Source organism: Salvia miltiorrhiza, chromosome 1, assembly GCF_028751815.1.
Source record: "Salvia miltiorrhiza cultivar Shanhuang (shh) chromosome 1, IMPLAD_Smil_shh, whole genome shotgun sequence".
Classification (NCBI taxonomy): Eukaryota; Viridiplantae; Streptophyta; class Magnoliopsida; order Lamiales; family Lamiaceae; genus Salvia; species Salvia miltiorrhiza.
The window spans coordinates 74,226,179-74,251,272 of NC_080387.1; the positions used below are offsets into that span (position 1 = coordinate 74,226,179).

Sequence of the window (25,094 nt, forward strand, 5' to 3'; positions counted from 1 at the left end):
TTTTTACAGCCTATAAGCAGGTTAGGAGCTTATTTTGCCAAACACTTTGAACGAGCTTATAAGCTTAGTCAAACACCCTCTAAATCTTGGAGTGTATTAATGTGTTTGGTACAACATTAAATCATGGCATTAACTTTTCCCATTTGCCACTACTACCTTATAGTGACTTAATTCATTCCCCTAATTTCGAATATCATTTGAAACTTTCAGACAAAATAACTGTTGCTCGAAACGATTAAGCTTCTTTCATTTTCATCAATGGGACCAAAAAAATGTGGCCATATAAATGGCATGAGCTAATCTTCTTGTCTGCGCACACAACCACAATTAGAACTCTGCATTTGCGATATGGAGAGAGTTTCTTCCTATTTTCTCGTGCTTGCACTACTCTTACCAATCCATTATTTGATGGATTATAGCTCAGCCAAAAACGATATCAACACCGATCGTTCTTCACTTCTTGCCTTGAAATCTCAAATCACTTTAGATCCTCAAAATATATTGACCCAAAATTGGAGCACTGAAGCTAGTGTTTGCAGTTGGATCGGAGTTACTTGTGATTCACGTTACAATAGGATTACGCAGTTGAACATATCGTACATGAGTCTTGTGGGAACCCTACCACCAGAAATCGGGAATCTTTCTTCTCTCGTTTCTTTAGTAGCGAACGGGAACTCCTTTCATGGCCCCATTCCCCCATCTATCTTCAACTTGTCATTTCTAGAAGTTTTGGATCTATGGAATAATAGTTTGTTTAGTAGTTTACCTCTTGATAGTGCATACACAATCTGCATAGACTCAAGAGGCTTCGTTTCTCTCGCAACGAGTTGTATGGGGAAATACCATCGAGTTTGGGGCAGTGTTCACAGCTTGAGTATCTTTCTTTGTCCCACAACAAATTCACTGGATTTGTGCCGAGAGAAATTGGGAACTTGACGAAGCTTCAAATGTTGCTCCTTGGTGTAAATAAGTTGACTGGTAAGTTCATTCCTATATTTATGACAGCTCTTTCTCACTTACGGCTATACAATAATAGTTTAAGTGGTATGATTTATTATCACCTAGCCACAAGTTTAGCTCCTCAAGCTAACTTACGAGTTAATTTATTTTTCTCTTATTTCATTTGATCTTCTTTAATTAAGAGGTATGTTGTCTTGAAGTTGGTAGGGGTCATACATTGTCTTGTGGGATTATTCTCCAGGTACTATTCCGAAAGAGATTGGAAATCTTCATAATTTGCAGGAATTGTGGTTGGATTCCAACGAACTTAGCGGATCAATCCCAAGAGAAGTGGGGAACATGACAGCTCTTTCTGACTTATGGCTCGACAAGTGGTATGATTTATTATTCACCTAGCCACAAGTTTAGCTCCTCAAGCTAGCTTACGAGTTAATTTCTTTTTCTCTTATTTCATTTTATCTTCTTTAATTATACTATGTTTAAAAAGAATGCAATACATCTATACTAATATAAAAAGAGCTTTGGACACAACACACAACATGTGGATTGTCTCTATTTTACACTTATTACATGTTTTATTTTAAAGTTATTTTACATATTATATATTTATAAAAATATATCAATTCATCAGATATTATACTAAAACTATGTGATATATATCTATAGTTGTTGATGAGTATTTAGTAGAAGTAATAAACTAATAGACTTTCTAAAAAAAATTATTGTATGACTAAATAGACCAAATTGTTAATTGAAAAATTAAATATAATAAATATTATATTTATATTTTTTATTTTATCGAATAAAATAACATTAATTATGCGTACAATGTACGCTCTTTCTCCTAGTTCCTTATAATTGTTTTTTTTTTTTTTTTTTAAATATAGTTCCTTATAATTGTTAAGTAAGATGTTAAACCTTATGTAAACCAAATGTTTTGTGCATTTTTAGATATAAAGAAATTTGATTCATGTCCTTCTGTCTTTCAAGTAATAAATTTGAAGGTCTCGTACTAACTTTCAGGTCAAATACCATCTACCATTGGGAATATTCTATCATTGATTGTTCTACAACTCTCTTCCAACAAATTAATCGGTGAGCTTCCATCCTCCATCTGTAACTTGACATCTCTTTGGTTACTTCTTCTCTCGGATAACACTTTGGAAGGAACAATTCCACAATGCTTTGGAAACTTGAGCTCTCTGGTCTTCTTTCATTTAAATAAAAATCAGTTTCGTGGTCTCATTCCAGCAACATTTAGCGAGGTGTGTAATCTTTTGTCCATCAATTTGAATGGTAATAAATTTCAAGGACCATTACCTAAATCCTTGATCAACTGCGGAAGTCTACGAGGCCTCGATGTTGGAAACAATAGAATACAAGACGAATTTCCCTCTTGGATGGATGGCCTCCCTTGGCTTCAAGTGTTGGTCTTGAGGTCTAACAAGTTTTATGGTAACATGTCACTTCCTTCACAAACCAATATTCCATTTCATAATTTGCAAGTTTTAGATATATCTCATAATAGATTTGTGGGTTCTTTGCCTCAAAGATATTTCAAGAATTTCAGAGCAATGATAGAGGTAAATGAAACAAACTTGTCAAATGGCGACGCCCTTCAGTTTTATGTGGAGATGAGGCTTACCTTGAAAGGGCTGGATCAATTATTAGAGAGATTGTTGTCAGACTTTACAACAATTGACTTATCCTCCAATAGGTTTTCTGGGAGCATTCCAGATTCCATAGGAAATCTTAAGATTCTCAAATACTTGAATTTGTCCCACAATAACCTCATTGGAAATATACCTTCATCTCTTGCAAATATGAGTGAACTTGAATCTCTGGACTTGTCAGTGAACAAGTTGGATGGAGAAATTCCAAGTGAATTGACAAGATTGACATTTCTTTCGACATTAAACCTTTCAATGAATAATCTTGTTGGAAAAATACCACAATCTACTCAATTTTCCACATTTGAGAATAACTCATATGAGGGAAATGTAGGATTGTGTGGATTTCCTTTGACAAGAAAATGCAATGTGGAGAATGGGCAGCGGCTGCAGCCAGAAGAAGAAGAAGAGTATGGATTTATAGATGGATTTGGATGGAGAAGTGTAGTGATGGGATATGGAAGTGGATTCATAGTTGGGATTGGAATTGGTTACATCATTATTAGAAATGGAAGGCCAAGATGGTTAGTGGAATTCTTTTTCGGCATTGGATATAATAATAATAATAATAAGAAGAAGAGACGCAGCAGAGCTACACCAACACCAACACGCAGGAGAACTTAATTGAAGGATTGTGCTCGAATTGTGTTTTCTTTTTCTTAATTATCTCCTTTTTTAATGGCTACTTTAGTGTGTTTGTGCTCGATTTCAACTTTAGAGTTTAAGAAATATTGTTGTTTGTTCGTGTTGTTATGTCTTGAATCTCTCGCTTCGAACTACGGGGCTCTCGCTGAGATCTATAAATACTATAAATACTTGAGATCTGTAATCTGTAACCCTAGCCGCATAATAAAATTTGTCATCCTCTCTGTCCGTGGATATAGCCATATTGGTGAACCACGTAAATATGTGTCTTCTTTACATTTTCTGTTTGATTGTGCTCTTTAAATCCTATTCTGTCACAACAGTTTGAATATGTTATGTTTTAATTTCATCTCGTGTAGGTAATTGTTTTTAGATATATTAAAACAGTTTTGTGATTTTTTAGGTAGTTTTAAAGTTTTAGATTAATGTCATCACGTGAATTGGTAGCTTTAAAACAGTTCTAGTTGGAACAGATTCTGTTAAGCCTATGCACTGTTAAGCCTCAAAACATTACCTCAAAACATTTATCGGATTCTGTTAAGCCTATAAATCGTTGGTTTGTATTTGTTGCTTAATTTATAAATAATGTTTTATACATTTTTTCTTTTGGCTCTTGTTTTTTTAATTAATTTAATCAATTACAAAATATCTTACTTCTTATGTCGAGAGCATATTGCAGGAGTCTCTTGTTTAATTAAGTAATCAAATAGTAATACAATAATAATTACTCAAAACAGAAAACACATCTTAAACAGAAGGGTTGCGATATCATGTGGCATCTAATGTCCGTATTCGTATTCAAACCTTGTGACCTATTAAAGACGGAGTTAATATATTAAGTTAATAGTTTTTTAATGTCATACTCTTTTTCTTAGAGAGTTACTAATAGTCAAAATTTATTTTAGCTTGCAATATGAATGGCATCAGCTAGGCTTCTTGTTTGTGCACAAAATTACAATTAGCACTCTGCATTTTCAGTATGGGGAGAGTTTCCCCATTTTTCCTACTCATATTGTTTTCTTGTCTTAGCCTCATCAAATCAAAAGTGATGAATATTCACTTCTTGCCTTCAAATCCCTCATCACTTAATTTAGATCCTCACAAACTATACCTATTATAAAAGAGCCTTATTTTATAAAATTTTGATTTGCCTACTGTATCCGTCATATATACTTAATATAAAGTTAATTATGTAATTTAATATATTATACATATAATAAATCTAAAAATAACATTCAACATAATTATTCTTATATTCCAAAATAATAATTATAATAATAAATTTGTAAAATAATAAATTTGAATTTAAATCTATATAATATATGAATTTAGAATGCTAAGTTGATGAGTTCATCAATTTTTTCATCAATACATATTAAATCATTAATTAGTCATGTAACGTTATTGAAGAAAAATAACTAACTAATTAAATAAGAATATGAAACAATAATTTGACTGCAATTTTAATTACTTGATTCTTCTAGTTGAGTTTGAGCTAATTTATGGGATGTAAATCATTGATAAATAAAGCTGTATAATGAAAATTGATTCATAATTTAATTTAAGGAAATAAATAATTTGTTATTAAGGAAAGATATAAGATTGAAATTTGAATTGTACATTCCTTAATTATCTCAAAGGATGATTACGTAAATTAATTCCATAATTTATGGAAATTTATAGAATGACAAAAATATCCAATTATGTGGGCACATATTATGTGAATTGAGCATTTCCCTAATAAAATTGCTAAAAGTAATTATAAACACGTGGATGGAGAATAGCAATACCTCAAAGTTAATATAGCAAAATAGAGGGCGTGACACCTTTCTGACCCTTTTATTCAAACCCAGACCAATACCTGAAATTTAATAGCAAAACAGAGGGTGTGAGCACATAAATATTCAAAGAGTAATCATGCACTCTTGTGATATATGTGGAAGTTGTTGTAGCAACCCACAATGAACCTACACACACCCACACACATTGGAGCAACACATCCCTCGTTTTTATTTCTTGTGAAACTATTTGACCAAAACAGAATATTTTATAGCATCAAATTTGAATTAAGGGGAGTGTTTACTTTGTATCCTCAATTATCGAGTTTAAAATTATTTCAGGCCATTATCTTAGGGCGATTTGCAAAAATAGGCCACTATTTTTCGGACTTGCAAAAATAAGCTAATTATTTTAGTTTTTGGTATTTTTAGGTCACATGTGTACCCAATCAGGCTATTTTGGGCCACATTTTGACCCAAAAAAGTGGCCTATAAATGCTGAATTGAGCTCAAATGTGGCCTAAAAATGCCAAAAACTAAAATAATTGGCCTATTTTTGCAAGTCCGTAAAATAATGGCCTATTTTTGCAAATCGCCCTAAGATAATGGTCTGAAATAATTTTAAACTCAGATTTATCTAATCCCACACTTTCAATGGGATAAGAATATGCAAAACTAGTTTAAATGATAAAATTAATCAAGGGCCTTAGAATATCCCAAAATTTCAATCCATAAAAGTAAACAAGGGATCAACCTTATTATTTTTTATCTATTATGGGCCCCATTTCAAAGTAATCGCTCCCTAAGTCTATTATGAGCTAGTGTGATTTAAAATGAAATCTCATAGCTAATTTGAAATATATGTTAAGTAGGACATAAATTGATGAGTAATTGCAAGACTAACCTCGTAAACTTGATAGTAGTGGGTTTCTCGTCAAAAGAAGAAGAGGCAGTAACATCAAAAAGAGTAGGTTGAGTCGGTTGTAACTGCCTGACACAAGTCAAAGCTATTGGATTGCAATTCACTAATTCAATCGTTCCCCTCCCCGAACGAGACGACCAGTGAATCTCTTCTAGTTTGTAGCAATGTTTCATGCTTAGGCGGACAAGATAAGGGAAGCTTCCAGATGTTGGTTTCCATTGCACCAAATCACTGTCTTCAATTAGAAGAAACAAAAGTCTTAAAAAACTTCCCTCTTCCCACTTTGAACCCCGAAAGGCATAGGCTCGCAATTTGAGCACTTCAAGATTTGGCAAAGAGCCAATCACACTCATGTATTTCCAAGAAAGACCCATGCCACTCAAATGTAACTTTTGCAATGCATGTGGCAACATCATCAATGAACTACGAAACACATAATCGTAGTTAACCACAGGATTTATGATACTATATTTCAGTATCTCCAAACTTTTAAGTGTTGAAACACAACCAAAGCAACTTAAAAGGTCGTTATGATCATCATAAGGCGTTAGCTCGATCTGAACTCCTAATTTCCTTACAAAAGGAACTTTTTTGGAGAGCTCCAAGATATTACAAATGTCGGCATTTACACCTACAAGTGTTGAGAGTTTTTCCAAAGAAACAGAATGACATGGAGCTACAAGACTCTTCCCCAATATCTCAATATGCTCTAACTCTCGCATATCCCATATTTGTACGGGTACATATGATGGAGAACCACAAATGCTAATGTTGTTATGTGGATGAATAATCAAGACTCGAAGATTGAAAAGTTTGGATATGGTTGTAGGGAGTTCTCCGTTGCAAGTTAGAGCAAGGTACTTTAGTAGGACTAGTGTCAGAATTTCTGCTGGGAAAGTGTACAAACGTAGATTAAGAGCATCTAGTTTCCCAAGCAACTTGAAATCGTCACCTATTGGGATTGGATATTGGTGGTATGGACCAAAAAAAAGGAGAGAACGTGCAGAGGATGCACAGTTCAATCTCACCGAGTTGCAAAAGTCTTTGATGCTAAATAAAAGGTTATTTTCAAGACACAAGCAACGCTGACCTTTTACACCATCTTCTAAGACTTGAACAAGCTTTTTGATAACATGATAAAACTTGTTCTTCCGAGCTTCTCCTCTACACACGTGACGCCATGAAGAATGAAGGCGACAGGTTTTAAACGCAATGGCATAACTAATATTCCAAGTCCTTGAGTTGGATAAAGCAAGATTCCTAAGATTACAAAGCTCCTCCAAATATTCCGAGATAGATTCCTCCAAAGATTGTTCTGTCTCAATGCTATGAAACCAGCCCTCAGTATCCAACATATTCATGAACTTAGAAAAGGGGATGTCATAATCCGGAGGAAAGACTCCCATATACAGAAAAGGCATTTTGAGATATTGAATTAAGTAGTCGTAGCTTGGAAAAAGTACCTTCGATATCTCATTATATGCATCGGTGAAGACTGAATTTCGCAATTCTGCTACGTCCTCCCAATATTTTGGATCTATGTTATGGGCTTTTGATAGGATGCTAGCCACTGTGACTATCATGAGAGGAAGACCTTCACAGTTCTTGACAATTTTGTTAGCGGCTTTATCAAGTTGAAAAGGGCAACTCTTCTCACCAAACACCTTCTCGCATAGCAGCTCCTTACCTTCGTCCTCCTTCAAAAACCGCACTAACATTATAGAAAAAGGATTAATCATTGCAAGAATTACGTTTCGATCTCGAGTAGTAACCAAGATATGAAATGATCCATTATCAATGTTCCTAAAGCATCGTTTCAAGGAATCCAATATCTGTTCCTCCCACACATCATCGAGCACAATGAGACATTTCATTCCCTCCGATCTTTCTTTCAAGTAGGCACCTAATTCATCATCTCCTTGTGTGATTCCATACATTTGAGCTAGAATGTCTCGTGAAACATCATCGAATTGAGATTTTCTGCCCACAGTAACCCATATGCGATGCTCAAAATGGCTAATGATTTCAGGATCTTCAAAAACTGCCTCAGCCAGAGCTGTCTTCCCAACGCCTGCAGTTCCAACAAGTGCGGCGAAGAAACATTGCTTGGAAGTTGCCGTAAGACTCCATTTTAGATGTTGGAATTGATCCGATAATCCAATCATCTTGGACTTGGTCCCACTTCTTGTGGAAATAGATTCGACCTCGTCGTCATCTTCATCTTCAGGCATATTGTCTACTTCATAAATGTATTCCTCCTCCATTTCCTCGAGCCTCTCGATGAAGGAAGGAATATGATGTTGTAGGAATTGCAGATCAATGGTGAATCTGATTTTCTCACCGCCAACATCATCTTCATCTACTTGGTCTGCAGGAAACTGTGAAAGAATCTGTTGGTAGACAAGTGATTCCAATATATCCTCGAATTCCCAAATCAACTCTTTGATTCTTTCATCCAAAGCATTCACCTTCTTCCTGCTCCTGCTCTTGCTCGTGCTGTCCAATCTTTCAAGAATTTCTTGCAATGGATTCAACTCCTCGTAGGCGACTTGTATGATATTTGGAGAGGGATCAACGAGGCTAAAATGAGAAGAATGGAGAATATAATCAATTGTATTCCTCAGAGAATTCACTGCACCATAAGCCGTCATTCCTCTCTGGTTGCCTGTAAAAATTAGAATAAATTTTAAATCATAACTACTCAATTATAATATTCTTGAAAATAATGAAAATGGACATACTATGAAGAATTTAAGGTGGGATTTGGAGTGAGCAAGAAGAAGAGTAGATGAAAGCAGAACAACTTTTCTTCTCCTCTCTTAGATGGAATCTTAGCTTCTTGTCTTGATTTTCAATTGCAAGATATCATTTGACTCAATCTTGCAGCCATTGCCATTTACAGAGTTTGGTGGAAATTCCAATATATTTTTTGTATATGGTGATGAAATGGGAAATTCCAAAATTTAGCCCACATATTATTTTGTTTCTTTGCATGTGATTGGTTGGTGTATATTATTGTAGATTGGATTTGGATGAGAAAAGTCATATACAACTTAAGACATTCTGCTTCACTAGAAAATTCTAGGGGCAACTCGGATAAGCAGACTTCATTGACTGTATATTTTATTATGGTGTTTTTATATTTTTGAAGCACATAATAATAATAATAATAATAATAATAATAATAATAATAATATATAACTTTGAGTTCTTAATTATACAGTTTATAAACTGCTTAAAACACATTGCAATTAATTCAAATTTAAAAAGACCTAAATCTATCAGAGAACAAATTCGAACATTCTAATTGCAATAAGAAACAGTCATATATGACATTTACACACATTAATAACAATTAAAAACCCTCAAAAAAGAGGAAAGAAATAACTCAAGGGGAAAAATAGAGTTACCAGCTGTGACAAAACGGCGGTTGTGAGCGCAGCCGCAGAGCTGCTTCTTCTTCTTCTTTGGGCTGAGAAAAGGTTATGTTTGAGTTCGGGTTTCTGAATTATAGTAAAACTGCGTCGTTTTTTGAAAAAAACAATAAAACTACGTCGTCGTTTTCTGTAAGCACAACATCCACGACTTTTTAAACAATAAAATTGCGTCGTTCTCGCTTAACACAATCTCAGGATAAAAGTTCTTATTTAATTCAATCAATTCAGTAAAAAAATTTAAATATTCAATATTTCTTGTATAAATTAATCTGATTTGTAACATAATTATAGTACTCCCTCCGTCCCGCGAGTCTTGACACGTTTGGGTTCGGCACGGGAATTAAGGAGTTGTAGATTAGTGTTTTAAGTGTGTAATTAATAAAGTATAAAATTGATAAAGTAGGAGAGAGAAGGTAATAAAAGTGATAAAGTAGGAGAGAGAATATAATAAAGGTGATAAAGTAGGAGAGAAAAGGTAATAATTATTGCCAAAAAAGGAAACGTGTCAAGATTCGTGGGACGGCCCAAAAAGGAAAACGTGTCAAGACTCGTGGGACGGAGGGAGTATGTACCTTTGTTTTTCTTCTTCATGGGCCGCTGATGTGGGCCTCGCTCTCTTTTTAATTTTTCGGACTTCGGCCTGCTTTGTTGCAGCCTAGATTGCACGGGTGCGGGGGGCGGGTGCGGGAGCGATATGATTCGGGTGCGGGGATACGGATTTTCAAAAATTATAGGGTGCGATTCGTGAAGGATACGTCTATTATATTTATATATTTTATTACATATAACCAATCAAATATATATATATATATATATATATTATATATAAAACCAATCAAATTTATAAGGTGCGATTCGAGAATTTAGAAGAGTTAAATTAGAGAGTATAATGTATTAGTTCAAATATTTAATACTCCCTCCGTCCACAATTTAAAGCCCCACTTTGATGTGGGCACGGAGATTAAGAAAGCTGAAAATGGTGATGTGGATGAAATAAAAGGGTAGTTGACTAAAGTGATAAAGTAGTTGACTAAAGTGTTAAAGGTGTTGTGTGGTGGGTCCACTAGTGATAAAGTGTAATAAAGTGTAATAAATATAGAATATAAAAATAATAAAGGTGTTGTAAGGTGGGTCCATTAGTGGCAAATGGTAGTAATTTTAAATAAAGAGGGAGGGTAAAAAGGTACAAAAAGCACAATAGGGCTTTAATTTGTGGACAAAAATTTAAGAGTAAGTAGGGCTTTAAATTGTGGACGGAGGGAGTACTACATTTAAGTAAAAATATATAAATTGAGCCCAACAAAATAAAAGTATGACCCATGAAATTAAAAGCCCATGAGATTTAATTATCCACCAATAAATTGGCCCAACTAAAAGTCAAACCCATTTTCATCACAACTCTCTCTCCTTCCTCACAACCCACCGCCCTCTCTCTCTCTCTCATCTCTCTATCGCTCATTCAGTTTCTCTCTCTCTCGAAACACCACGCCGCCGCCCTCCTTCCTGCGTGAATCCCCGGCAGTCGCGCCTCCCTCACGGCCCCTCCACCTTTGCCACCGCCACCGATCTGTCCTCCCTCTCTCTCTCCCACGCGTTTTTGACAGCAGACAGCCAAGGAGGGCCGCCGCTGCTACTGTTCCTTTCTCAGCTGCCTCACCGGCGCCTGCCCTTCGGCCCCGCCGCCCTGCTCAGCCGTCTCGGATCATGCCGCCTCGCCTCCTGCCAGCCAACAGCCGTCCGTTGAGAGTGAGAATCTCGATTCGCGTCCAATTTTTTTTTTTTGATTTTTGGGGGGATTCGCCAGGTGGCGAATCCCGTGCGAATCCCACGCGAATCGCGCCCGCACCCGCCCCCCGCACGAATCGGATACTGCAATGTGTTTGTTTTTGGCGAATCCGTGCATCCCAGTTGCAGCTCTTTTTTATTTAGGAGATTAAATTGTTAATTGAATTTTGTAAACAAATTAAAAATGCATTTAAGAAGCTTGACTGGCGTGGACCACACCACTTTTCCCTCAAAAGTAAATTTCTTAATACAATTTCTATTCAAGCTTGACTGGCGTGGACCACACCACTTTTCCCTCAAAAGTAAATTTCTTAATACAATTTCTATTCATTCTTGCTCATGTATTCAATAATATTTGTATGCTTTATTTGATGAATGCTATTGTACCCCCAAATTGTGGGCCGAGTAGGGGCAGGCCTCATTAAAAACCTCGCGACAAAGCGAGGAAAAGAGTGCCCTAAGTTTGTTCACCAACACACTACCAACTAAGCAGACAACACGTGGAAAAACACTCACAAATGCAACAGAAATGCAAACTCAACATGAATAAATGAATGAAAAAAGTTTTGAGAGATGAAGAAATGAATGTGGAAGTGAGGCTACTCAATACTGTGGGTTGATCCGCACTACCTTTGCGGCTACGAATTTAATAATGATCCGACGAGATTTCACCTGATGATTTTAATAAATTTTTAGTAAGGAAAACGGGTCAAGTCTTGAAAATAATGATTTGAAATTACACATCATGACCGAGCGAAATTAACATGTATAAAAAAAATAAAAAAATTGATCGGGCAACGACACAAATTTTAAGGAAAAATTGTAAAGTGTATTGATAATAGAGAAAAAATGTTATAATTATTATTTTAAGTTGTGAAAATGTGTTATAATTAATATTGAGAATGATTACATAAAAATTGACAGAAAGTTTGGGGAAATAAGCAAATATTGCATTGTATTAATATTGTATGGACCATCATCAATTTATCCGAACTAAAAATAACCTAAAACAAAGAGAATACCTGATTGTGTGTTCTCTTATGATGGAACACAAAAATTTAGGTACAATCTGGTGTACCGTACAATCGGGTTGACCTGTACCGATAATAATTGTTATTCATATGATTCGGGTCAGAATACGGATTCGAATCAGGGTGCGGGTTAGGATCAAAGTGTGAGTATAACCCGATTGTATCCAAGACCATCTCTCGATGGAAAATGATGTAATATATATATTTCCCTCCCTTTTCCACTCTTTTTATACGTTTTCTTTGTTGGAAAATTTTTTCCTCGAGCTGGAGGAAAAATTTTCACAGGTAGTTCATTTTCCCATCTTTTCACTCAATCTATGATAATACTATCACAAGTTATAGGTGTGATAATATTTTTTTTATATTTTTTTTGAACAAATTTTTTTATGTTATATACTTTTAAGATCTTTCAATTTTATTATAAAAACTTATACAATTTAACTCATCTCTCTATATTTCTCCTTCTCTCAATTTCTTTTCTCTCTCTCTTCATAATATTTTGCCACCAAATTAGAGACATGAGACAAAAAAAAAGTGAGAACCACTAAAATATGATAAAATTTTCCTATATTTTCTTTTCTCTTATTTTTTACCGATAAATTTATTACCAAAAGAATGAAGCTTAAAATGAAGAAACACCATAAAAGAAACAATGCAGGCCGAAATCTGAATAATAAAAGAAAGAGAAGCAAGGCCTAGAAAAGGCCCATCACTGAGGGCCCAGCAATGTAGCCCAACATTACCAATACGAAGGCCCAACACAATTCCGACCAACACCCTGCAAATCCCAATCTACTGACTGATTTTGGTAAGAAGAATTTAGGGGAAATTGTCAGCAGCACATGAGATATTTATAAGATATTTTGAGAGTTTATAATTTGTCAAAATATTTGAATAATTGAGCTTGTTACAAACTAGAGAAAGAATTGTGAGCTAGGGAGAGAATCTTAGCTAGAGAAAGAAAATTGACAAAAAAAAAATGTATTGGAAGGAGGATATATGATAGAAATAAACAAATTATATTAGATTGTTTTTGTAAAATGATTGTTGTTGTAAAAACGATTATAAAAGAATAAATTAAGGTTTATCTGAACTTATTTATATAAATCGTTGGAGCTTATATTTACAATTTATAAGTTGTCACGAGTTTATTTTGTCAAACAACTTACAAGGTGTTTTAAAGACTTTATAAACTCAATTCATGAACTTCAAGTTTGCTTGCTTCTTGTGATTGTAAGTGTTTTAAACAACTTACAAGGTGTAATTTAATATAGTATTATACATATAATATATCTATAAATATATTGTGGTTTATCTTTTATATTAAAATAGTTATTTAAGTAGTAGTATCTATTAGGACTCTTCATCATATAAGTTACTATTTTTTATTATATAATTTTAATAATTTATAATTAAAATACAAAGGATTATATGTAATACTTTTTTTAGAAGTTTAATTTTGCTAGAATATTTGAAATTAAAATTAATTATGTAAAGATGAAACCTATAAAATAAATATGACGACAAAATTAGGTGATGTTTAATAAATTAAAATTAATTTTTTAATACTAAATTTAATTTTTTTTGTTTTAATTTTATGAGTTCTATAACATTATACTTTTAAAAAATTAACCAATAATTGGTTCAAAAGAAAAAATACATTAAAATAATAAATATTGCTATAAAATGAAATAAAATATAAATTTACACTCATAAAAATTTATTCATTAAAATAATTCATTTTTACGTGCGAACGCACGCCATCTCTGCTAGTTTAACTAAGGGTCTACAAGGAGCAAAATCGGGGCTATTCAATAGAATTACCCTTATATGTCTTGTGTTGTCTTGAAAAACTCTACACGCGTGTTTATATGCTTTCCACTGTGTGTGTCTCTCCCCTTTGAGAATTGAGATGGGGGAGGCTGCAGTGAGTTTCTTGCTGGAGCAACTGAAGGGGGTGGTGACAGAGTACAAAGAGCACATCTCCGGAGCAGAAAGTGATTTCGACGAGCTGAAGAACGAGCTTGGTATGCTCAAGGCTTTCCTCAAGGACGCGGCCATGGCGACGAAGCAGGAGCAACTATTCAAAGAAATGCAGAAGCAGATAATAGAGGTCATCTACGAGGTCGAAGACACCATTGATACTTGCCTGTCCAAGGCTATCGAGGCCAAGGCCAAGTCCAAGAGGCATTGTCTTTCCAAATCAACGAAAAGTATCAGCCTCTTCAGAGAGGTCAATTCCATTAGAGAAGAAAAAGTGTTACCGATGTTCAAGAGAGCCAAGACCATGTTTTCTATGATGCAGATCGGCGATGGATCCGGAGCCGTCGATGATCAACGGACTAAATTGAAAAGGGTACGCCTTCTCAGCCGTTTCTATCTCACATTTTCTTTCGTATTTCAAATTTATTTGACGAAATATTAGATGGCAAAAACTGAATATAAAAGTTAAAAAATTGCTTAAGAATGTTCAAGATCGAGACAAAATGGTGGGGAACTTTGGTGAGGGTGGAGGCAGCGCGGGGGAAGGAGACGACTTAGAGTAGGAGAAGAGTGAGAGAGAGAGGCAGATTAAGTGGGCGACGGTGGCGGAGGGAGACGACTAAAAGTAGGCGACAGAGGCGGCGCAGAACATTGAACGGCGGTGGACGGATCTGGAGAAATCTCCATTTTCTTTTCTCTATCTTCAGTACACAGAGGGTGGAGGAGTAAGGTGAAGGTGAAAGGGAAAGATGGGGAGTCGAGGCGGGCGGGAGAAAGAGACAGTGGGTTGGGAAAATCTGAGGGAGATGGAGCAGAAACATAGAGGCTGTGGGTAGGGAAGAGAGAGAGAGAGAAATAATGGAGTAATTAAAATTTTTAATTAAGCTCTAATTATGGCCTAAATGGGAAAAAGATCATATTACGGGACCACTAGAAAAGAATACAGACCATAAATAATGGGACGGATGAAGTAACATTTTTTCCCACCGTCAATACATTTAACAACTTTTTAAAAAAACTCGTGTTTTGTTATTTCTTTTTACAGTGATAGATATATTATTTTTTCCTTCATTTGTCGTGCTTAAATATCCGCTCGTTGCATGGTAACATATCCAAGGTTTTTCTAGCACATCCTATATCTATATATATTGTTGAAAACTCAAATGAGGCTGTTGTTTTTTAGTATTGTTTATTGAGTTTTCTCGAGTTTTCTCATAAGCATTCTGCGCGTTTGTGAAAGACATGTTCTCTCTTATGTTGTTTAATAGTTGAGTTGTAAATTTTTTATATATGTGTACAATTTGGACCCTCAAAATTGTTTTTGAGTGATGGTAATAATCTATTACTATAATTAATCTAATTAAGCAAAATTAGATGAAGAAAATATACATATTATATTTTTCTAGTTACAGGGCAAAAATGTTATTTCCTCCTATATATAATCATCTTATATAGCCCCACACTAATCCAATAAAATATTTTTGAGGTGGTTTCTTGTACACCCAGGTGTACTGTACGCCTGGATGTAAATGATACTAACACTATCTTAAAATGACACTAACATTATTTTGTTTTATAAATGACACTATCATGTTATATAAATAACACTATCTCAAATTGACACTAATACTATATATATTAAAATGACACTAATACTAAATAACACTATCATGTGATCAAAATGACATTGTACACCTAGGTGTACCGTACACCTGGGTGTACAGGAGATTTTGTGAATGTTTTTATCATGAAGCTAATGTTATTGTGGCTATATCCACAATTATTATATATATATGTTATATATATAGAATACAGAGTTCACTATATGTTATTCGTACTTCAAATTTGAAGAGGAGTGATTAGGAAAGTCTCCTTCTTCTTTTGTGTCAATACCTTTAAATAACCATTTTACTTAATAAAAAAAAATTAATAGTAGTCACAAGAATAACAAAATATATATTACTTATATGAAAGAGACAATTTTACCTTTTTAATTCAATTTTATTCTCTTATCATTTTCGGATTTTTTTATATAAAATTGCAAAAAGTAATTTAAATATAATATTTTTGGCACTATGTATTTACGAAACCTATAGCAAAACATTACTTAATTAAATAAAAATATCATATTTTAATCCTCTTCGTCTTTTATTCCGTTTGTTTCTTTAGTTTTTTGGTTTGTTCTCTATCCTCCTCTTCTTCTTCGATTTCTTTTTCTTCTTGTGCAACAATGTAATAGTTCTGCTTATTCCATTCTCAAGTTTTCGAACTTCATGTATTTAGGATTAGAAATTTTATACAATCAAAATTAAATCTTTTAAATGTAACTTTTATACTGTAGTGATTTAATGTTTCTTTTCTGTACAAGGTATTGTAATCTAACCTTCTCGAGGAATAAATTTATATTGTTACATGTGAACATTAATTATACATAACAATTTATTTGAATATTAATTAAGCAATTTATTTGATATGCCTGATTATAAATAAATGGCATTATTTAGAAAATTAAATCTTCAAAGATGCATAAGGAGGTGAAATTTGAGATAGTTATTATAGATAGTGGATATTAAAAGGTGATCGCCAACTTAAATTTAATAAATTGTGGCCAATATAAAAATGGACAAAGTTGTAGCCATATTATATTGGTATAGATGAAATAATCAGCACCAATCATTCCAATTAGTAGCACCAGTCATTGGTACACATGGTAAAAATGGAGACTATTTGTATCAGTTATGGCACACAGCGATCTAGTATGACATGTACAAATAGGTGTACTTTGATGTTGCATATATGCTACGACTAATACAAATTTATAATAAGTATACCATATATTTATATTCGATAGACTTGTACCAGTTCGTACCAGGTTTACTTTGATCTTGCGCGCCATGATTGATACGAATTTGTACGAAGTATACCATGTATTTATATTCGATAGTCAGTTTTACGAAATTAAAGTAAGGTCAATTAAGATTATTCGCAATTGTCAAAGTGGGCCAAAAATTATTGAAATTAAGTTGGCGGACCTAATGGTTAAAATAAGACCGTAATTTTCAGAATTTTCAGAAAAAATACTATATGTTACGGAATTTGCAAATGGGGACTATACTTTTTCTTTTTAACATTTACACTCCTGTTTTGGACCCAAAATCAATTATTCGGGCTTTTGGTGCCACCTAGAGGCCGTTGCTGATGTGGCCGTGCCATGTCAATTTTTTGGCAATTTTCGACATAGGAGTGTAAATATAAAAAATTGAAGTTATAGTCCTTATTTTCAAATTCAATAATGTATAGTCCTCTTTCTAAAAACACTGAAAATTACGGTTCTCTTTTACAATTAACAATTATATTTATTTTATCTTAATTAATTTAATATCCTAAAGGAAAGCTACATATATGAGTTCATTATAATATTGAAAGACGTTTAATACAAAGTGAAGATGGCCTGCGATTATTAAATAAAAAGAGATGATAACTAAAAAAAAAACCAGTTAAAAATGTACAAACTTTGTAAAATAACACAAAATGTAAAAGTTAATTTCATAGTTTTAACCTATCAAATTTTCAGAATTTATTTTGTAAAAATAAAAAATACTCTCTCCATCCACAATATCGTTTTAACTTTGACATTTTGGTCCGTCCACAATATTATTTCTACTTTCATTTATAGCAGTATGATCCACAAACTCCACTTACAATAATAGTGGGAGCCAAACTTCACTCATAACAATACTCACTACTATCAACTGCTATTCACCACTTTCTTAAAACTCATGCAATTCATAAAGTGGACGATATCATGGACGGAGATAGTATATATTTATAAAAGGGCATTTTTTTATAGTAGTGACTATTATTATTATATTTTTATTTATGTGGTTAGAATTAATCTTTGCTTAAGCAAAATGATTATTTTAATATTTGTCTCAAGTCCTTTTAAATTCATTTTATAGATTATCTTGTAGATTGTTAATAGCTACTAAATTTTCATTGTAAATGCAATATAGGCCTATGTGTAAAGTTAACAAAAATATAATTAATATTGTAGTATCTACACTTATCTTCACACTTGCATTGATTGTACTTAAAAATATACTATATTGTAGTATTTACACTTATCTTCACATGATTTGCATTGGTTGTACTTTAACTCTTGACTGAGTCTCATATTCAGATATAGCTCAAGGCTTTTTCCAATATTCAAAGGAATCATTAAGCTAAATAAAGTTCGTGAAATTAATATTTACTTAAATTTAATTACTTCATCTAATCCAGCAAAATCTTAGCAAAGTTAACCATATGAATTATACATTTTCATATATCTTAAACTTGGTGGTCAGTAGATTGGATGTCATGTCTATAACTGATTGAGTCAATCGGGTCTATGTTCTAACTTCATAAAAAATAGTGAAAATTCTTTGATAATTAATATAAAACCATACAATTAGCTTGTTTCCAACATAAACTAAAAAAAAAAAAAACCTATAACACAAATAATATCGATTTAATTGACAAAAAAAAAATCTAAGAGATTTTTAAATACAAATCTAACTCATTCTACATTCTTAAAAGAAATTAATATTACAAGAGGTTATAACATCTATAATCTATAGTATATAAATTAAAAGATGATATCAAAACAATAACAAAATATTAATTATTCAAGATCCAATTAATTATATTTCTCATTTTATGGTTTTGCACCTCAACTTTAAAATCTGCCTATAAATACCTGAACTTTGTAGTCTTTCTAATTTTCCACCCAACGAATTTTTAACCCCAAGTCGTTGCTAACATGGCACCTGAATTGACATCCCAAATCTATAATTACATGTTCTAAATCCGACATTGACAACAAACTTATCTGCTTCGTTATGAATTTCAAACTTCCTTCTCAATCTGGCTGTCATGCATCTCATTAACGATTTGGAGGTAAAAATTCGTCAGGTGCAAAATTAGAAAGAATACAAAGTTTGGATATTTATAGGCATATTTTAAAGTTGAGGTGCAAAACCAGAAAATACAAAAAGTTTGGGTATTTAGAGGCTAATACCCCTTATATTTATTACTTGATCATAGTTTGGCATGATGTTCTAATGATAATTAGTATAGTTTTGATACTTCGATTCAATAAACAAAATTTATAATCAAAATCGAAGAATTTTAATATATTAATTGTTCCAATGGTAATTACTAATTAACATCTTTAATTTGTCAAAATTGGAGAAATGATGCATAAAGTTGTGTGTTATATTATTCATTCACAATAAAGTGCACATTCTAAAAATGTGTTATCCTATATATATATAATTCATCACATCCTTAAGTAATTACATTGATTCAAATCTTTATTCGAAGGGTTAAATTATTTTTTATTTTAATATATATTAATGTGATCATATTCAAAACTTTTAATATATACTAATATATAAATTTAAAATAATATTTGTAGTAATGATATATAGAATTTTAGTAGGATTAAAAATAGAACTTAAACCCTCTCAAAAAAAAAAGAAAAAAAAATTAAGCTAACACTCTAGAAAATTAGTATAAAATAACTTAAAAGTGCATCAATATATACTTATTTGGTGTGTTATAAAAACTTTAAGTCGAAATTGCAAATTAATTAGATGAATAGTTTTTAATGAAATAACCTTTATATTGATGACGTCAACAAAATGTGCTTCTTTTCTATTTAAACATCCAATAAATTGTTTTATTTGCAATACATATTTATTGTTTCATAAAGAATAGTAAGTAGAGGTCTGATATACTTGAGTCAAAATCTTGGTCAGCGAAAGTAATAAAAGGACATCTTGCATAGTTTCATTAGAAAAAATGATTTTAGCTTTAAATAAAAGGACATCTTGCATAGTTTCATTATGCAATTAACTTGACTTCTAAATCTATACTAATAGAAAAAGAGCCTAAGCATTCTATGGGACAACTTGTGGATTGCCTATTTTACCCCTATTATTTATTTTGTATTATATATTTATAAAATAAATCTATTTGATATATATTTATTTGCCACCCAAATCTATAAATAATATTTTATATTATAAAACCAAATATATACATAAAACCGTTGTCAAATTAATTAGATCAAAAATTTCTTCTCTACTTAGGTCCAATATTGCTGTTTCCCTCATCTAATCTAATTATAATTTCTAAATAAATCCCTAATATAATTGGTAACTATACATCACAATTCATTTTTCCCTAAAAGAAGTTCATCAATTAAACCAACGATCAAGGGGATTCCAAAATCTTATCGCATTAGAATTCTATTTAATTTATTACATATTTTATTTTAAGGTTATTTTACAGTATTATATATTTATAAGAATATATTATTCTTTAGATATTACACTAAATCTATGTGATATATATCCTATAAATAAATATATTCATCCAATAAATTATCTAATAAAAGTGATAAATTAATAAATTTTCTAAAATAATAGGTTATTAAATAAAATAACATTAATTACACGTACAACATACGTTCTTTCTAGTAGTAGTCTCCAAAATTGACTCATTTTGCAGTGGGACTTGACTTAGAAAAAATGATTTTAGCATATTGGAGTCTCTTGTTTAGTTAAGTAATCAAACATTACTTCTTAACAAAAAAGTAATTAAATAGTTGCTTTAGTAATTAAATAGTAATACAATAATTAGTCAAACAGAAAACACATTTTATCACTTGACATTTCATCAAACAGTTGGAGGCTTGGAGCATGACAAGGGACGGCCGAATGGAAATTGGGAAATGGAAAGGGACGACCGTCTGGAAATTAATTAAATACGTCAAACACTGCAGTGATTCTTACTCTAACAATAATTTATTAAATTGATTTAGTTTCATTATTCAATTGACTTGACTTCTAAACATAGTCTGTCGCTTTTGCCTCCAAAAATGACTCATTCTGTAGTGGGGTCTGACTTGGAAAAGATGATTTTAGCTTTGAATAAAAGGGCATCTGCTTAGGCTTCTTGTTTGCGCACATAATTACAGTTAATTAGCACTCTGCATTTACAAAATTTAGAGTTTGTAAAGTGTTGCACTACATAGCTAGGTGTTTTTGTTTTTTAATTCAAGGTTGATTTTTATTTTTTCCACATTAAAACAAATTGATTGGTTTTTATTAACTTTTTTCAAAGAAATCACATAAATGATGTCGCAGTATAAATGCCACGCGTTAATCTAATTACCGATTGGATTTTTTGGCACCCGAAAATATTCTGTCACATGTCAACTTCTAGTAAAATATTATTTTACAATATTATTATAATACAATCTTTGGGATTATTTGATGAGGTGTTTGTTAAAGGTATGCCAAATAAAATGAAAAGTAATGTCGTCTCAAACTAAGCAAGAAAATCTATTCTTTTTAATGCTATGTTTGATTTTGCATAGAAAATTAATTCTAGTATATCTCTGTATCTCTATAATCGAATGTGGTAAAGACAAAGAATAATAGGAATGAATTGATTTACCAAATTGCGAATTACATTTGAAGCTTACATTCTGGTGGTAAAATCATGACATGCACAGACTAGTCAAAAAATTGAAGTTAGAATTGATTATTAGATAAGCTTCCCTCATTGCCCATTAAAATGAGATAAATGGTCTTTGTCTCCAATCAATTTTAACTAATTAATTAATTGGAGTGTGAAATTGAAGAAAATTATTTACAAGTGAAGCCAATTGCAGAATGAAATCAATTCTAACTTCTTTGATCCCATTAATGGAAAATGAAATCAATTCTAACTTCTTTGATCAGTCTGTTGCGCAGACTTTTTTTTTGAGCAGAAAAAGGTATTCAACTTTCATTGAAAAACCGGTACCATCAGTACCAAAGAAGAACAAAGGAAAGAAAAACTACAGAAAAAGAAAAAACAGAAATAAACCCAGCTCAAGCACCCGACCATCTCACTACTCTCCTGTTCTTGCTGCTCCAAACCAGCTCCTAAAATCCTCAGGTGATTTCTGAACATTAAAAATCGTCATCCAGCTCCATAGTCTCGACTTAAGCTCCGCTTCAACTTTAAAACAATTCCACTCGCCTTGCTGGAATTTGCATTCATTTCTCATCTTCCAAATACTCCATATCACACCAGCCCACACACCAAGCAAAAAACGTTTTTCTTTCCTACAACCGAGATTGATGAAGGCATTAAAATGATCTTTTACCTTACACTGCAAAGCCGTTTTCTTGCCAAGCCACGCGACCAATCCGCTCCACAGTTGATAAGTTTTTTCACAACTAAAGAACAGGTGATCGATCGTCTCCGTCGTCGTCTTGCAGAGAACACACAAGGCCTCCTGATGTTGAATGACCACCTTTCTTTTCAAAAGATTATCACACGTTGCCAATTTACCTCTGAGCACTTTCCACGCCGTTGTAATTACTTTTGGTGGAGCCGGGGCTTTCCAAATGGAAGAAAACTCCGTCTCAAATCCCCTGTTGGGGCTGTGACTTCCGTCTGTGCTGATTGCCCTATAGGCAGATTTGACCGAGAAGATATCGTCTTTTGAGGCTTTCCATCTCCATTTGTCTGCTTTCCCTTCTTCAATTCGGATTTGGCTTATCATGTTCTCAAGACACTGTACCTGCTCTTTCTCTCTGTCCCTAAGTTCCCTGCTCCAAAAGAAATTCCACACCCAATTTCCTTCCCTCCACTCCCCCATACTCGAAATCGATCCGTTCTGGTTGGTACTAAGGCGCCAAAGTCTTGGAAAAATCTCTGACAGAGTCCTCTCTCCTATCCAACAGTGGTGCCAGAAAAGAACGCAGACTAGTCAAAACGGAAGCTTCTTCCATTTTGCATTAGTGGGGCCTTAAAAATGTGGCTATTTTTTTATTTAGTTTCATTATGCAATTGGGTTGACTTGTAAATCGTCTTTGCCGCTTTTGCCTCCAAAATTCTACCTTCACCACAATTATTCACACTCCCATTTATAAACTCGGCGTTGCTTATAAGATAATGAAAAAATAAGTTGGGGGTAGAGGAACTTATTTTTTAAGAAGTTTATAAGCTCTCGGAGCTTATTTTTACAGCTTATAAGCTGGTTAGGAGCTTATTTTGCCAAACACTTTGAAGGAGGTTAGAAGCTTCTAAACAACTTATAAGGTATTTTGAAGAGCTTATAAGCTTAGTCAAACACCCTCTAAGTCTTGGAGTGTATTAATGTGTTCGGTACAACATTAAATCATGGCATTAACTTTTCCCATTTGCCACAACTACCTTATAGTGACTTAATTCATTTCCCTAATTTCGAATATCATTTGAAACTTTCAGACAAAATAACTGTTGCTCGAAATTATAATAGAAGCTTCTTTCATTTTCCATTAATGGGACCAAAAAAATGTGGCCATATAAATGGCATGAGCTAGGCTTCTTGTCTGCTCACACAACTACAATTAGCACTCTGCATTTGCGATATGGAGAGAGTTTCTTCCTATTTTCTCGTGCTTGCACTACTCTTACCAATCCATTATTTGATGGATTATAGCTCAGCCAAAAACGATATCAACACCGATCGTTCTTCACTTCTTGCCTTGAAATCTCAAATCACTTTAGATCCTCAAAATATATTGACCCAAAATTGGAGCACTGAAGCCAAGGGTCTTGTGGGAACCCTCCCACCAGAAATTGGGAATCTTTCTTTCCTTGTCTCTTTAAATGCGAGTGAGAACTCTTTTCATGGCCCCATTCCCCCATCTATCTTCAACATGTCATTTCTAGAAGTTTTGGAAGTAAGGAATAATAGTTTGTCTAGTAGTTTACCTCTTGATATGTGCAAACGCAATCTGCATAGACTCAAGAGGCTTCGTTTGTCTTACAACAAGATGTATGGGGAAATACCATCGAGTTTGGGGCAGTACTGTTCACAGCTTGAGTATCTTTCTTTGTCCAACAACAATTTCACTGGATTTGTGCCGAGAGAAATTGGGAACTTGACGAAGCTTCAAGAGTTGTACCTTGGTGTAAATAAGTTGACTGGTAAGTTCATTCCTATATTTATGAGGTCAAATCATGCATTTAATGCCATATTATTTAATTCTTTAATTTATGTGCTTTGCGTTTGAGGGTCAAATTTAAACATTATATCGGGTGATAAAGTAATATTTTCCCTATACGTTTCAATCTAGAATTAGCTAAACTAACTTTATATTGATCTTTGTCTTCCGTTGATTAGTGAAATAAATATCATTATACTTAAAATAGTATACAGCTCAATCTCCCAACCGATCGAATCGCGTATTTTATTTATTATTGTTATGATCGTTATACTTAACAATATGGAACTAGACTTTGATGACTTCATTATTCTGCAGGTACTATTCCGAAAGAGATTGGAAATCTTCATAATTTGCAGGAATTGTGGTTGCATTCCAACGAACTTAGCGGATCAATCCCGAGAGAAGTGGGGAACATGACAGCTTTGGTCAACTTAAGCCTCGGCAATAATAGTTTAAGTGGTATGATTTATTATTCACCTAGCCACAAGTTTAGCTCCTCAAGCTAGCTTACGAGTTAATTTCTTTTTCTCTTATTTCATTTTATCTTCGTTAATTATACTATGTTTAAAAAGAATGCAATACATCTATACTAATATAAAAAGAGTTTTGGACACAACACACAACGTGTGGATTGTCTCTATTTTACACTTATTACATGTTTTATTTTAAAGTTATTTTACATATTGTATATTTATAAAAATATATAAGGTTTTAATGAGGTTCGGCCCTTAGTCTGCTCCTTCTGTGCTTTCAAGGGTTTTTTTGGTTTTTTCTTTTCTTTTTTATAAAATCGTCATTTAATAATATTTATAAAAATATATTAATTCATCAGATATTATACTAAAA

At 33.0% G+C, this 25,094-nt stretch overlaps 4 protein-coding genes across 5 annotated transcripts; 3 read left to right on the forward strand and 1 right to left on the reverse strand.

The window, feature by feature from the left end:
- Window positions 1-1,004: 1,004 nt before the first annotated feature.
- LOC131006139 (putative receptor like protein 25) lies at window positions 1,005-3,454 on the forward strand. Its single transcript, XM_057933308.1, has 2 exons — window positions 1,005-1,044; window positions 1,984-3,454. The coding sequence occupies exon 2, from the start codon at window positions 2,361-2,363 to the stop codon at window positions 3,252-3,254; it is 894 nt and encodes a 297-aa protein (XP_057789291.1). The 5' UTR covers window positions 1,005-1,044; window positions 1,984-2,360; the 3' UTR covers window positions 3,255-3,454.
- Window positions 3,455-4,929: 1,475 nt separating this feature from the next.
- On the reverse strand, window positions 4,930-9,581 carry LOC131006128 (putative late blight resistance protein homolog R1C-3). 2 transcript variants are annotated; one of them, XM_057933289.1, is made up of 3 exons: window positions 9,386-9,581; window positions 5,958-8,640; window positions 4,930-5,136 (listed from the first exon to the last, which is right to left on the reverse strand). In XM_057933289.1, exons 2-3 carry the CDS (start codon window positions 8,624-8,626, stop codon window positions 5,115-5,117), a joined length of 2,691 nt encoding a protein of 896 aa, XP_057789272.1. In that variant the 5' UTR covers window positions 8,627-8,640; window positions 9,386-9,581; the 3' UTR covers window positions 4,930-5,114. The 2 variants fall into 2 exon arrangements, with proteins under 2 accessions (XP_057789272.1, XP_057789271.1); XM_057933288.1 differs by lacking the exon at window positions 9,386-9,581 and adding an exon at window positions 8,717-9,001.
- Window positions 9,582-14,028: 4,447 nt separating this feature from the next.
- Window positions 14,029-15,252, forward strand: LOC131006140 (putative disease resistance protein At1g58400). Its single transcript, XM_057933309.1, has 2 exons — window positions 14,029-14,584; window positions 14,694-15,252. Exons 1-2 carry the CDS (start codon window positions 14,141-14,143, stop codon window positions 14,772-14,774), a joined length of 525 nt encoding a protein of 174 aa, XP_057789292.1. The 5' UTR covers window positions 14,029-14,140; the 3' UTR covers window positions 14,775-15,252.
- Window positions 15,253-23,851: 8,599 nt separating this feature from the next.
- LOC131006141 (MDIS1-interacting receptor like kinase 1-like) lies at window positions 23,852-24,890 on the forward strand. The gene is made up of 2 exons (XM_057933310.1): window positions 23,852-24,228; window positions 24,564-24,890. The coding sequence occupies exons 1-2, from the start codon at window positions 23,958-23,960 to the stop codon at window positions 24,752-24,754; spliced, it is 462 nt and encodes a 153-aa protein (XP_057789293.1). The 5' UTR covers window positions 23,852-23,957; the 3' UTR covers window positions 24,755-24,890.
- Window positions 24,891-25,094: the final 204 nt, after the last annotated feature.

Bases quoted from the DNA above. Each gene is read 5' to 3' on its own strand.
- LOC131006139 (XM_057933308.1), top strand. From the start codon at position 2,361: ATGGATGGCCTCCCTTGGCTTCAAGTGTTGGTCTTGAGGTCTAACAAG.
- LOC131006128 (XM_057933289.1), bottom strand. From the start codon at position 8,626: ATGACGGCTTATGGTGCAGTGAATTCTCTGAGGAATACAATTGATTAT. The intron at 5,137-5,957 runs GTTAGTCTTGCA...ATTAAATTTCAG, and splicing joins ACTACTATCAAGTTTACGAG to GTATTGGTCTGGGTTTGAAT.
- LOC131006140 (XM_057933309.1), top strand. From the start codon at position 14,141: ATGGGGGAGGCTGCAGTGAGTTTCTTGCTGGAGCAACTGAAGGGGGTG. The intron at 14,585-14,693 runs GTACGCCTTCTC...AAATTGCTTAAG, and splicing joins AACGGACTAAATTGAAAAGG to AATGTTCAAGATCGAGACAA.
- LOC131006141 (XM_057933310.1), top strand. From the start codon at position 23,958: ATGTCATTTCTAGAAGTTTTGGAAGTAAGGAATAATAGTTTGTCTAGT. The intron at 24,229-24,563 runs GTAAGTTCATTC...ATTATTCTGCAG, and splicing joins TGGTGTAAATAAGTTGACTG to GTACTATTCCGAAAGAGATT.